At 41.4% G+C, this 13,336-nt stretch overlaps 2 protein-coding genes across 4 annotated transcripts; one reads left to right on the plus strand and one right to left on the minus strand.

Annotated features, from left to right (window-relative positions):
* Positions 1–405: 405 nt before the first annotated feature.
* Positions 406–2,856, plus strand: LOC311326498 (ubiquitin-conjugating enzyme E2 A-like). 2 transcript variants are annotated; one of them, XM_084459398.1, is made up of 6 exons: positions 406–575; positions 767–847; positions 987–1,012; positions 1,285–1,374; positions 1,520–1,608; positions 1,733–2,856. In XM_084459398.1, exons 1-6 carry the CDS (start codon positions 532–534, stop codon positions 1,859–1,861), a joined length of 459 nt encoding a protein of 152 aa, XP_084315524.1. In that variant the 5' UTR covers positions 406–531; the 3' UTR covers positions 1,862–2,856. The 2 variants fall into 2 exon arrangements, with proteins under 2 accessions (XP_084315524.1, XP_084315525.1); XM_084459399.1 differs by having other exon boundaries at positions 1,529–1,608.
* A 67-nt stretch (positions 2,857–2,923) lies between these two features.
* On the minus strand, positions 2,924–7,162 carry nkrf (NFKB repressing factor). Of its 2 annotated transcripts, none has more exons than XM_084459623.1 (3): positions 7,037–7,162; positions 6,222–6,346; positions 2,924–6,065 (listed from the first exon to the last, which is right to left on the minus strand). In XM_084459623.1, the coding sequence occupies exons 2-3, from the start codon at positions 6,310–6,312 to the stop codon at positions 3,799–3,801; spliced, it is 2,358 nt and encodes a 785-aa protein (XP_084315749.1). In that variant the 5' UTR covers positions 6,313–6,346; positions 7,037–7,162; the 3' UTR covers positions 2,924–3,798. The 2 variants fall into 2 exon arrangements, with proteins under 2 accessions (XP_084315749.1, XP_084315748.1); XM_084459622.1 differs by lacking the exon at positions 7,037–7,162 and adding an exon at positions 6,581–6,896.
* Between the last annotated feature and the right edge of the window lie 6,174 nt (positions 7,163–13,336).

The raw sequence follows: 13,336 nt of genomic DNA on the forward strand, positions 1-13,336 counted from the left end.
TATATATATATATATATATATATATATATATATATATATATATATATAGTTATTATATTTTGTATACATTGTTCGCTTTCTATACTTCTGCATCTTTGAATAAAAAAAAAAAAAAAAAGTGACGTCTTTTTACAGGAACGTCACAACTTCTCAAGATCTCACAGTCACATGACATGTTTCTTCAAACATTTGGAGTCAGAAAGGTCGAAAATGTGTACATATGTATTGCTTAAATAAAGAATATCGGTATATTTAATTTAAAACAAATATCCATGTAGTAACATATATTTAACACATTTTTGAATCGGGTTCACGAATGAATTGTTGTCCCTTGGTAATAAAATCCCCTTCTCTGGAATGGTATCGCCCTGTAGCGGTGACAGCTGTGAATAATATACAAGATAACAAGCTAACTAGCTAGTAGCCTAACTTCGACAGCTTGAAAGGAATATATTCACCGTGAAAATAAGTTATCCCCAAACTTAGCCTTCATAAACATATGTTTATGTTTTCGGTGTCCCTTTGAACATAATGTCAACACCAGCAAGACGACGTTTAATGAGAGATTTTAAACGGTAAGCGATGAAGAGAAAGCAGACCTCGGGTGGCTAGCTAGCTGAGTTAGCTCGACCAGGCTGTTGAATGTTTGAGCAGCTTGGTGAGATTGCTCTCAATATCTAGTTGGATAAGCAAGACTACTTAACACGTATTTCTCTGCTGAATTCACCTTGTATCTACATCTAGACATCTTAATTGTGATTCCCAGGCTGCAGGAGGATCCCCCAGCTGGGGTGAGCGGAGCCCCATCAGAGAACAACATCATGATGTGGAATGCTGTCATTTTTGGGTAAGTGACTTCAATATAATTTATAAAGCTCAAGTGTCCAGGTACCCTGGGATTATTGATCTTAGTTCATGTTTTACTTAAATGTATTGGGATTTATTTTGCTCTTCTAGTTAACACAACTTTTCTTTTAATCTTACAGGCCAGAGGGAACCCCTTTTGAAGATGGCAAGTCCCCATAAATCTATTATCTACAGCCTTCTCTGAGCTTTTTAGCTCTTCTAGTCTCACTGTGTTAGGTGATGGTGATGAAACTAAGTGATAATACGTCTTGATGATAGGAAAGGGCAACAATCCATCTTATTGACCTTGAATATGTTGATGGTTGTGCTGAGATTGTTGCCTGCCAGCTGGTGATCTTACCTGAAGCTAGAAATACAAACATGTCTTTTGGGGGGGTCAAACTATAGGCCATTAACCTGTATCCTGTTTCGTTGCAGGCACGTTCAAACTTACCATAGAGTTTACAGAAGAATATCCTAATAAGCCTCCAACAGTGCGCTTTATCTCCAAAATGTTTCATCCAAATGGTAAGTTGTTTACCCAGTGTCCGCAGCACCATGAGATAATGACCCTCGCTGTTCTATTCCCCCCGGAAAAGGCAGCAGTCACAATATCATTTTTAGGGGGGTATTGCAGTGCAAAATAACTGAGCATATTGTCTGTTTTGGGCAGTCTATGCAGATGGTAGTATATGCTTGGACATCCTTCAGAACCGCTGGAGTCCTACTTATGACGTTTCTTCCATTTTAACTTCAATACAGGTACGGTTAAAACAATGTTGATGTACTTTTTCATTAACTATGCCTTTGAGCATGAATTTACTTTCAAAATAAAGTAATGGTGCTAAGAAGTCACCATCATTGTGTATTGTGTTCCATGTCCTAGTCTTTATTGGATGAGCCTAATCCAAACAGCCCAGCCAACAGCCAGGCAGCTCAGCTGTATCAAGAAAATAAGCGGGAGTATGAGAAGAGGGTATCTGCCATCGTTGAACACAGTTGGCATGATTGTTGACCTCCCAACTGTTCACAAAGTATGAACAATGTCCAGCCTCAGATCAGAAGAAACAACAGAACAAGAAAAAAAAATCTCACAAAGAAATAAGAAACACGTTTTGAATTCTTCTCCAGTTTTGATTGTCTGCTCCATAGCTATTGCCGAGTTTGTATCCAGTTGTTTTGTGGTATCCGCTCTTGCTGATCTCATCCTGGAAGAGTACCTCTTTGTCAAAGTAAATGTACCTTGTTATATCTGGGTTACTTGCAGCAACATGTCACCCACTATTTTTGATCTTTTTTTCTTTGGTCCAAGAGTGTTTGTTGGTTGAATGTTGAATTGACACATACCGGTAGATGTGATTTGCGGTGTATAGCCACATCATAGTTCTGAAGTAGTGCTTAGTCTCTTTTTTATAATCTGTTTCTAGCTTTTCTTTTTTGCCTAATTACGCTTTGGTGTGGGAAAATAAAGCAAAAAACAACTCTTGGACATCCCCCCCCCCCCCCCCTTGATCAATCACTTGTTGCCTTTTAGGGGGTACATCGGGTTGGCAGTAGTTCAACATGTAAGCGATGCCTTTGTTGGTGTTTTATTTATCAACTGTATGGCTGTTTGTTCATGAACATGGCTGAGAACACACAAGGCCAGAAGGGTTTCAAAGTGTAAAGAACCACTAGTGCTCCTTTAAAACTGTCCTGTATTAAGCACAGACTGTCCACACAGAAAATCAACGAGCTCTTCCACCGTGTGCAGAATGTATGTTTTGATGTATTAAGTTGTATGAGTAAAGTCAATCCTGTTACGTTTAGACCATAAATACTCAAGAAACTGCATTCCATTAATGTTATTTTTACCCAACATTTAGTTAACACTACTGGAATTGCTGACAACACTGCCCTGGTGTGATGTTTTTTGTGCAGTGTCCTCTAAATTGCACAAGGCTCAACTGTTTTAAGATGATAAAATGCACTGGTAACCCATGTAACAAACTGTACATTTCTTATTGTAAATAAAATAATTATACATCCAAAGTGTTTTTATTCAAGGAGAAAAGGTTGGGGAGGGAGGTTGCACAATATTAAACAAAGATGATACTCCACTACAGAATGATTTCTAATACTAGAATAGATTTAACACTGGTACAATGGTAAACTGATAATTCAGTCAAATCCAGCCAGTGAACGATTATCAGGTTCCATTTATTCAGTTATTACAACTGTGAAGACAAGCAGAAGAGTTAACTGTGCCCACATTGAGTAATACATCTGACATTTCATACAGGCATAGATCACAGCTTGCCCATTTTCCATGGGAAGGAGATTGGATTTCCCACTCAAGGAGCCAACTAATAATTTTAAAGATGATCTCCCTCAATCCAAGGTTTAAAAACAACACAAGTATTTGTTTTGTGTAGCATCTTGAACTGGTCTCCATGTCATAAGCTACAGTATGACAGATGCGAGCAAACAAGTAACATAGATGTTTACCTCATATCTTGCCCGTTCATCTAAGGTGATCTATAAACATTGTTCAAGCAAAGAACCAGTGAAATAGTAAAGTCCGCTAGAATAAGTTTGGAGTCATGAAAAAATTGCTGATACATTATTGTCAAATGCAATAGCCACGAAGCCTGTGGACAGCAAAAAGCACCTCCAGTCAAGCTAGCCGTGTTGAAACGTGAATCTGACAGAAGAAACAGTTGTGGAATGACGAGAGGCAGCAAAACAAAGACACCGGAAAATATGTACTTGTATTCAAAAGCTGAAGCTAAATAGGCTTAAAACTATTCATTATGGGAAAGGAATGCAGAAACCACTGGATTGTTTCCCGGTCTACGATCGATACATTTGTACAGTATCACCCAACAAAAGTATAAACACTTAGATGAAGTGTATGTTATTTGTTCGGTAGTAGCAGTTATTTGAAGTTTGTAGGAAGTCTGCCATATCCACTCAGTGAGAGGCCTGAGGTTTCACAAGTTCATATCGTCCCACCTGCCCTTCCTGCAGAAGCTGGCCAATCAGCTGGTCTTTGTGCACTTTGCGGCTGACGATAAGAAACCGTTGCCTGCCCTGTCCATATGACTTGCTCCGTAGTCCATACTTCTGCGATATCTGGTGAATCTGCTTGCGTTCCTCGTTGTTCAGCTCAGTAGAGAAGCGCAGGTCATCCTGTCGTTCCGAGCTGGCATAATTGCGGATGATGTCCTCAATATCCCGCTTGCTGAGCTGATGCCGATGTACCGCTCTGTCCGTATCCAAACCCAGCCCCTCTCTGGAAAATTGCTCTTTGACTTTAATAGGCTCTGAAATGCCGTCCCCTTCACGACCCAGTCCGCCACCCTTCCAGCCCATCTTGCGGAGTAGCTGGTTCCCGATGTTGTCCTCCTTGATCTCCTGTTTCATGGCCTCCTCGCCAGAGCGGGCCAGGATTTGGTTACGGGATATTCCGTCGACATGACCCTCTTTCCTGAGGTTTGATTTCACCACAGCCTGTGTCTGTCTCAGTGTGGCTAGTGCCTCTTCTGCTGCGACGTGCTTCACCGTCTTCTTGAGTCCTATGCCTGCAGCTACGTATTGGCCTTCCAGGTACACCTCACACCTCCAACGGTGGTCTGGCAGCACGGTAAACTTGTAATCAGCGGACACCTTATTAAATTGAGCTGTGTCATTGATGATGCAGATGGCATTATCGGAATTCTCTAGGATAACTAACTCGCTCAAGTGCTTCTTTCTGACACCAAAACGCCCAGTCTGGGGGTCTGAGTGATTTCCTCGAGAATATTGTTGTAGTTGTTGTTGTTGTTGCTGCTGCTGCTGTTGCTGCTGCTGCCTTGCTGCCTGGTTCGTACGGAGTTTCCTCAGAGCCTCTTCGGCCGCTGCGTGCTTGGAGGTCTTCTTGCTGCCCCTGGACTGGGCCACCAGCTCGTCCTGCAGAAACACGCTACACTGCCACGCGCTGCTATTGGGGACTAGGTCAAACTTGTAGTCGATCTTCATGCGATTGAAGGCTGCAGAATTGTTGAGAATGCAGATGGCGTCGTAAGCGTTGTCGACTATGACGAACTCTGTCCAGTGCTTGCGCTTGTCCGGCTCGTACTGCCCCTTGGAGCTAGGCGTCGGCTTGTCTTCTGGATTGCGGAGGGCCGGTAGAAAGGCGGGGGTCGGGCAGTGCATCTGGCATACGACTATATCGCTGACCAAAGAATGTTTGTATTTGCGCTGCACGGCACGCACCTCCACCGGTTTCAAGAAGAGCTTGACCGCCTGCTCGGACGCACGGTCTCTGGCTCCATTTTTGCTGCCAGAGTATCCAGTAGCAAGGTAAACACACTGGCATCTCAACTCACAGGCGTAGCCGTCCGTCGGTACTTTTCGGTTCTTCGGGAGGTCTGCCGGAGGAATATCCTTGAGGTTAACGTAGATGTACTCTGGGTTAGTCTTACAGGCCTGGATGCTACGGCTTAGGATGAAGTTGTAGTTCGGACCGTCGGATCCGCTCACGAACGCAGGGTCTCTAGAAGTGACAGCGACAGAGGCTGCCACTCCGGAAATCAACCTCTGCTTCTCCTCCAATGTCGCTTGGGATATAGCGAGGGGCTGGGACGACCCAGCGAGAGCGGAGGGAGTAGGACTGCTTCTCCCCGGGCTGCTGTACACCCTGCTGAACGGCCTACTGGAGGAGGGTCTGTCCTGTTGCCCGAAGCCTAGCCCTTGTCGTCCTGCGTCCCAGCCCCCCGAGCGGCTCCCCGCTCCATATCCGTCCGATCTGTGAGCCTGAGAGTAGGAATCTGAGCGCCGGGCGCTATGGGCCTCATATCTAGCCGTGTAGTTCTGCTGCACTTTTGTCATGTAGTTTGAGGTGGAACCCCTGCTCCCATAACCCCCTACACTGGTCGAGCTACCCGTGGGTATGTCTCTGTCCCTGTTCCTATCCCTGTCCCTGTGGTCAGCCCAGGAGTCAGAACCGTAGGACGAAACCCTGTCAAATGCAGGTCTTGCTGTGGACGAGCTCTGAGCCCGACTGCTGCCGTAAGAGGACTGGGCAGAGTCCCTCTGCCTGGTGCCGCTGTATGTGTCACCTCTTCTGCGCTCCTTGTCATTTTCCTTCTCATCATTGCCGGCCCCTCCACTACTGCCACCACTGACAAAGTGCACAGGCTCAAACCTCGGTCTTGTACCAAATTTGGAAACAGGCATTTTCCTCATGGGCTCTTCTCCTACATTGAACAGACACAAGGAACCATTGTACATTACTTTGTCAGCCCCGAATACATCATTAGTCCTAAAATAACATTGCATATCTCTTTACTTAATCCCATGTAATCTAAATAGGTGTGTAGCTAAAATGTGGCCAAATCTATTGCATTACTCACTGCCATCTGATGAATTAGGTCTCTTTTTTGCTTCAGAACTTGGAACCGGCTCAAAGGAGGGCATTTCGCCTATGTCAATCCCTTCTGCCATCTCCAGCTCCTTCCAAATCAGATCCGGCCCATACCTGCACACAAAACAAGCATCATCATCAGTCGATCAGCTGCATATAACTCACATGGGGTGGTGTTAGCGTGCTACTTGTATCAATTAAGGTCTTAAGTTAAAATATGAATTAAGTGTACAGGAGCACTACTTCCAGTGGCCACAATACCCCTCCGCCTGGTGAATAAACCCTAGGTTCAAACGTTAGGTTACTATAAGATAGATAATCTAATATAGGACCCCCGGTGGATCATACTTGCTGTGAATGCAGTCATGTTGCAACATGGGTTTCCTGGCATTTCTCAAACCAAGAACTTGAGATTGAGAAGAGATTGTTAGCAGTAAACCTGCTACATGAGTGACGCACGCTGCAGTGTTCAGTCCTTTTCTCATAAAACATCCCCCATCAACGACGTTTAATCATTTAACTCCTAGTCGCTTCCCAGGGAGGCGTCTGCACACATGAGCACGATTAGTTACCGACCAACTAGTTATCAAAACAAATAACGACGATAAGTAACCACGTTAGCAGTTGACGCAGCTAGCTCACGACATGGCTGTGTGTGGAGATGGCTGCTGAAAAACGACTAGCTAGCATTAGCTAGCATTAGCATTAGCATTAGCTAACATCGATTACAATGAGGAATAGCGCTAGCCAGTTAAAGCTAGCAGTACGTTTATATGAAGTATGAGATAAAAACACTCTTACTACCTCCAGTTTCGATGTTTCTGCCCCTGGGTCGGCCACTGCGTGTTTGGTGAACGGCCCGTTATTGGGACTAGCTTGCTCGGTAGCCTCGGAGAGAAGCCGTTTCCTCGCTAGCTGCTAATGTTAGCCAGCCTGCTAGTGCGCCTCGGTTTCAGTCATCGTGATGATATCCGCTGACACCCAGCAGGGACTCTAAACATTACTATCCGGTTCACTTGGGAAGACGGAATTGTTAGGTTGCATTAATGGTGCGTTCGTTTAGAACTGGGAGGTGGCAAATTGCGACTTGCTACTAGGAATGATTAAATAAAACACCTCATGAACTCGCACTTCCTCGTCGCAAATTCGGATATGTTTCTCAGCTCCCAGTTGCTCGAATGCACTAGATATAACTAGGTAACTGTGATATAATGATATATAGATATAACTAGGTAACTGTGATATAATGGTATATAGATATAACTAGGTAACTGTGATATAATGGTATATAGATATAACTAGGTAACTGTGATATAATGGTATATAGATATAACTAGGTAACTGTGATATAATGGTATATAGATATAACTAGGTAACTGTGATATACTGGTATATAGATATAACTAGGTAACTGTGATATAATGGTATATAGATATAACTAGGTAACTGTGATATAATGGTATATAGATATAACTAGGTAACTGTGATATACTGGTATATAGATATAACTAGGTAACTGTGATATAATGGTATATAGATATAACTAGGTAACTGTGATATAATGGTATATAGATATAACTAGGTAACTGTGATATAATGGTATATAGATATAACTAGGTAACTGTGATATAATGGTATATAGATATAACTAGGTAACTGTGATATAATGGTATATAGATATAACTAGGTAACTGTGATATAATGGTATATAGATATAACTAGGTAACTGTGATATAATGGTATATAGATATAACTAGGTAACTGTGATATAATGGTATATAGATATAACTAGGTAACTGTGATATAATGGTATATAGATATAACTAGGTAACTGTGATATAATGGTATATAGATATAACTAGATAACTGTGATATAATGGTATATAGATATAACTAGGTAACTGTGATATAATGGTATATAGATATAACTAGGTAACTGTGATATAATGGTATATAGATATAACTAGGTTACTGTGATATAATGGTATATAGATATAACTAGGTAACTGTGATATAATGGTATATAGATATAACTAGGTTACTGTGATATAATGGTATATAGATATAACTAGGTAACTGTGATATAATGGTATATAGATATAACTAGGTAACTGTGATATAATGGTATATAGATATAACTAGGTAACTGTGATATAATGGTATATAGCTCGAATGCACACAGGTCGGAAGTAGGTATTTTGCCACTTGCGACTTGCCACCTCCGACCACAAACGAACGCACCATAAACATTACTTTATCCGGTTCACTTGGGAAGACGAGATTGTTAGGTTGCATTAAAAACTGGTTTAAACAAGATCGGTGCCAATCTAGATGCCAATTACTGTTTGAAATGTATGTTATCTTATCATATTAACGTACCTAGATATCAGCATGCATTTCAGGTGTTCATGTCATTATATTATATCACAAAGTCATGTGTATACTGGGGGATTCATAAATTATATAATTATAATCCGGCTCCTGAATGCCTAACGTAGTACCTAGTAGTATAGTGCTACCTACTATACTACGTATAGTAGTATTTGTTTCTTTATTCTTATTTATTCATATCCATATTAGCACGTACACAATCAATCTTATACTAGCCTATATAGAAAGGGTACTTGTGTAATTAGTGCTAATTTGTAAAATTGTACATTTGGAATTGAGTTTTAAGAGTTTTTCTGTATCAAACATAATATTTGAGCTAGCAGCAACATTTCACTGTACACCGTAAGCTACATTACATGTGACAAATAAAGTAGCCTATTCTAGAATCTACTGTATACAGATTTCATAGATTATAGATTCATTACACACAAGGTAAAGTAGGCCTATTGCAAGTATTTATTTTTTATGGCTTCCACCTTATATAAAAAATAAAAAAAAAACTAAAACAGTATTTCAAGTAGGCCTAATTACATATCACATAAAACCAATCAAAATTGTATTTTCAAAACCGAAATGTCAATCTTCTGAAAAGTTATGTTCGTGCCTGCACTCAATACTTGGTCGTGAATCATTTTGCATGAATTACTGCCTCAATGCGCCATGGCATGGAGGCGATCAGCCTGTGGCGTTGCTCTGGAGTCATGGTAGCCCAGGTTGCCTTGATGCCAGCCTGCAGCTCCTCTGTGTTGTTGGGTCTGGTGTCTCTCATGTTCCTCTTGACAATACCCCTTAGATTCTCTATGGGGTTCAGGTCCGGTGAGTTTGCTGGCCAATCAAGCACTGTTATAGCATGGTTATTAAACCAGGTATTGGTTGGGCAGTATGGGCAGGTGCCAAGTCCTGCTGGAAAATAAAATCAGCATCTTCATAAAGGTTCTCAGAAGGAATCATGAAGTGCTCTAACATCTCCTGGTAGAAAGTGGCAGTGACCTTGGACTTGAGAAAGCACAGTGGACCAACACCAGCACTTGACATCATCACTGACTGTGGAAATTTCACACTGGACCTCAAGCAGTTTGGATTCTGTGCCGTTCCAATTCCTCCAGACCTTGGGACCTTGATTTCCAAATGAAATACAGACTTTACTCTCATCTGAAAACAGGACATTGGACCACTGAGTAGTGTAGCGAGCCCGAATGTAATTCACAAAGATGGACTGTCTCAGAACAGAGGCGTTAGGGTCAGCAATGATAGACGGGAAACGGAGGAGCCAAGGTCAGGGTCCAGCTGGACTTCACACAGGAGGGGGAGGGCTGGTTATCTGCATAGGCCCAGGGAACAAGGACGAGAGTATGGGAGAGAGTGGAGCAGGGAGGGAGGGCAATCAACTAGATCAATGGTTGATATGCTGAGACATAGCGGATACGAAGTGACCCCCCCACATACCAGAGGAAGATGGCAATAAAACGAATGAAAGGATCCCTTTTTTAAGCTAAGTCTCCCTATCAGCCTCTAAGCCTGGGAAGGTGAGAAACAGCCCCGGTGACCCCCCTTAATAGGATAGGTCTGGCGTTTATCAGAAGCGGACAAAGAAGCTTTTTGGAGGGAACTAACTGTCCCTAAATGTGTAATCATGAAAGTAACCATATAATCCTTGAGTACAAATACAGTTGAATATCATTTATTAGAAGTATAGATGCTTAAGACAAAACTGACTATTAATCAACATGTATGTGTTAGTAGAAAATCAATTATGTAACTTTGTAGAAGATATGACAGCATGTAATAGATAAGAAATGTATTCATGTATTAACTGTCTGGATATATAAGTTATGCTTAAAACCAGAGTTTAATAAGTTGTTAGTTAGACAATTCAATCTAAAGAATGGTAACTTGTAATTTTCCATGTTGTGGGTGTGAGAGATAAGATGAATGCAGGAGGTATTAACCAATAAGGAGGGAGGAGTGACGAAAGGAAAGTGAGAGCTAAACATGGGATTAAAAGGAAGAGGTAGGGGGGAAAGAAGACACTTTTTTCCTTTCCATCGGAAGAGGAGTGGAAGAAGTCAGAAGCTGAGAACCTGGGATTCGCTTTTCTTTCATGAACTTTTTCTTGTAACTTGCATTTTTTCCATGTAAACTGGATTATTTGTATAACCTCACAAAAGTTTTATAAAGATTCTTACTTCAACACCAGATCATTTCTTCTTGCTTTTATTGATTTGGTGAGTATATAAATGTTTTGGTTGAGTAAATTAATCATTGATTGAAATGTAAATAACAGGTTTACAGCAGGGCAATTGGGCCCCAGCCGAAGCCAGCTACAAGGAGCCAGGCTTCTGGAGAAGGTCGTGTCTCTGCATCTAAAGGAATTCACCTCTAAGCTGAGAGAAAAAGCTTGAGCAGAGGTCTGAATTAAAATGGTAATGCTCTGAGAGAGAGAGCATATCACAAACTCATGTGGGAGATGCATTCTAAGAGAGGCTATGACTGTTTGACTCATGTGATGGTAGTTTAAAACAGTAACATATTAGCTTCATGAGCCACGGATAACGATAAAACCCGGTGAGAGAACGGAGTTGGTAATAAAGGTTGAATAAGCCGTGGCAGGGAATTTACATAAATAAGCCATCACTTTGAGATCAACAGGTCAAATAGCCTACTCTTCAACAAGTAGCACTCCAGTCCTTCTTCTTAGCCCAGGTGAGACACTTCCAATGTTGTCTCAGGTTCAGGAGTGGCTTGACTGAAGGAATCCGACAGTTGTAGCCCATGTCCCAGATATGCCTGTACATGGTGGTTTTTGAAGGATTAAGTCCAGCCTCAGTCCACTCCCTGTGAATCTCCGCCAAATTTTTGAATAATATTTTCTTGACAATCCACTGAAGCCTACGGTAATCCCTTTTGCTTGTGCACCTTCTCCTGCCACATTTTCCCCTTCCACTAAACATTCTATTGATCTTACAAATTGTAATATTGGATATAATACAATGATAAAAAGGAACCAATCCATGGGAGAGTCAGCATTGATTTCAGGTGTTCATGTCATCACATTATATCACAATAAAGTAGTTTGTAGACACTTGTATCCAGGAGTACTTACATATTATAATATAGTACCTAATAAAATGGGGGAAGGAAATCATACCATGGGAAAATGTTTTAGGGAAAAAATCGACCTCTCTGGCAGAAATGAATAGAGCAAGCCTTAGCTTCTGATGGTGATTGGCTCCCAGGCCTAGGCCAGTAACTTATTGGTCAAGTCTCATGGAGGACAGTTGTGAAGATTGGGGGGTGGAGCCAACTGCATAGGAGAGTCCTCCAAAGGCTGGGAAGGTTGCAGGGGTCCATGGGTAGGCTTGTTGGATTCAAGGGGCCGGGTTGGAGTCAGCATGCATTTCAGGTGTTCATATCATTACATTTTATCACAATATAGTCATTTGTAGACATGTTTATCCAGCTCCTCACACCTGTTCATGACCTTGAGAAAGTAGTGGTATAGATAAAAAATTAATTTCCAATTAAGGACATCGGATACAAAATGCTGAATCTGCACATTGCATAAATCTGAAGTAGCCCTACCCCCACCCAATTCATAAGGTGTGAGTGAAATAGGAACATTTATTATTATATTTATTATAACAAATACTGCACATCTGATTAACCACATGGCAACATACATTTTCTGCCATTGTTGGCATCATCTGGCACCTTCCACAGGAACACCTGCAAGTAGCCTAACGTTCAATTAGTCACCAATATGCAGCCTACAGATCCGCCGCGTTCACACAGAGGATTTTCCTCATATCACACTGCCAAACTACGTTTGTACTTCACCTACACAGATCAGCACCAGTTACAACTCACAGAGAGGAACCAGTGAGTGTGGCAACTGGGAAGGCATGGTGGCAAGATTAAAGATTATGAATATTTGAATAAAATAAAATAAATAAAATGTCATAATAACACTAGCTAATGCAACAAAGCCATTATTCTGTTCTCACTATTGCGTTCAGAGCAAGGCTAGACAGATGGCGCACAGAATGAAGCTCCAACTTCTTCAGTGTGGTTTACTTGGTGTTTCAACATTGTAAAACTGGAAATACAAACAAAGGTCTAATTAATTCTAGCTGAGCAGCACTGGGTTGGGGCCGGGTGGAGGAAGAGGAAGAAGGAGGAGACTATATGAGGGTTTAGGTGAACACATATACAAACTGTTGCTGGCATGTTTTCCTGTTAACTGCTACAGTTAGGAGATGGAACAAGATTTGAGGTTGTGACGTGGTCACAGCTTTTTTCTGTCCTGACCACACAGTAAACTTCCCACCGTCATCAGGACTGCTCATATTTCACCATAGGCTCAAAACTCACCTCTTCAAGAAGTACTACCAGGATTGTCCTTCTTAAGCACCTTTTTTTTGTTATTTACTTTTGGACTTTACCTTAAGCACTAGATTATACTCTTAGTCACCTGTTTAGAAAGGAGATACACTTGTGAGTTTTGGTGAATAGTAGTACACTAACTTCCTGTGTTAAATGCAATTATTGTAAGTCAGTTTGGATAAAAGTGTCAGCTAGATTAATTAAATTATTAATGTAATACGAACACCCAAATACAGTGTGCCATGCTGTTGCTAACTAGCCAAATAATAAATCTTAGCTGTTGGTTCAGTCAAAGTACCATACATGAGCACACATTTTGTTTTACATGAA

This window comes from Borostomias antarcticus (assembly GCF_949987555.1).
Source record: "Borostomias antarcticus genome assembly, chromosome: 28".
In the NCBI taxonomy this organism is placed as follows: domain Eukaryota; kingdom Metazoa; phylum Chordata; class Actinopteri; order Stomiiformes; family Stomiidae; genus Borostomias; species Borostomias antarcticus.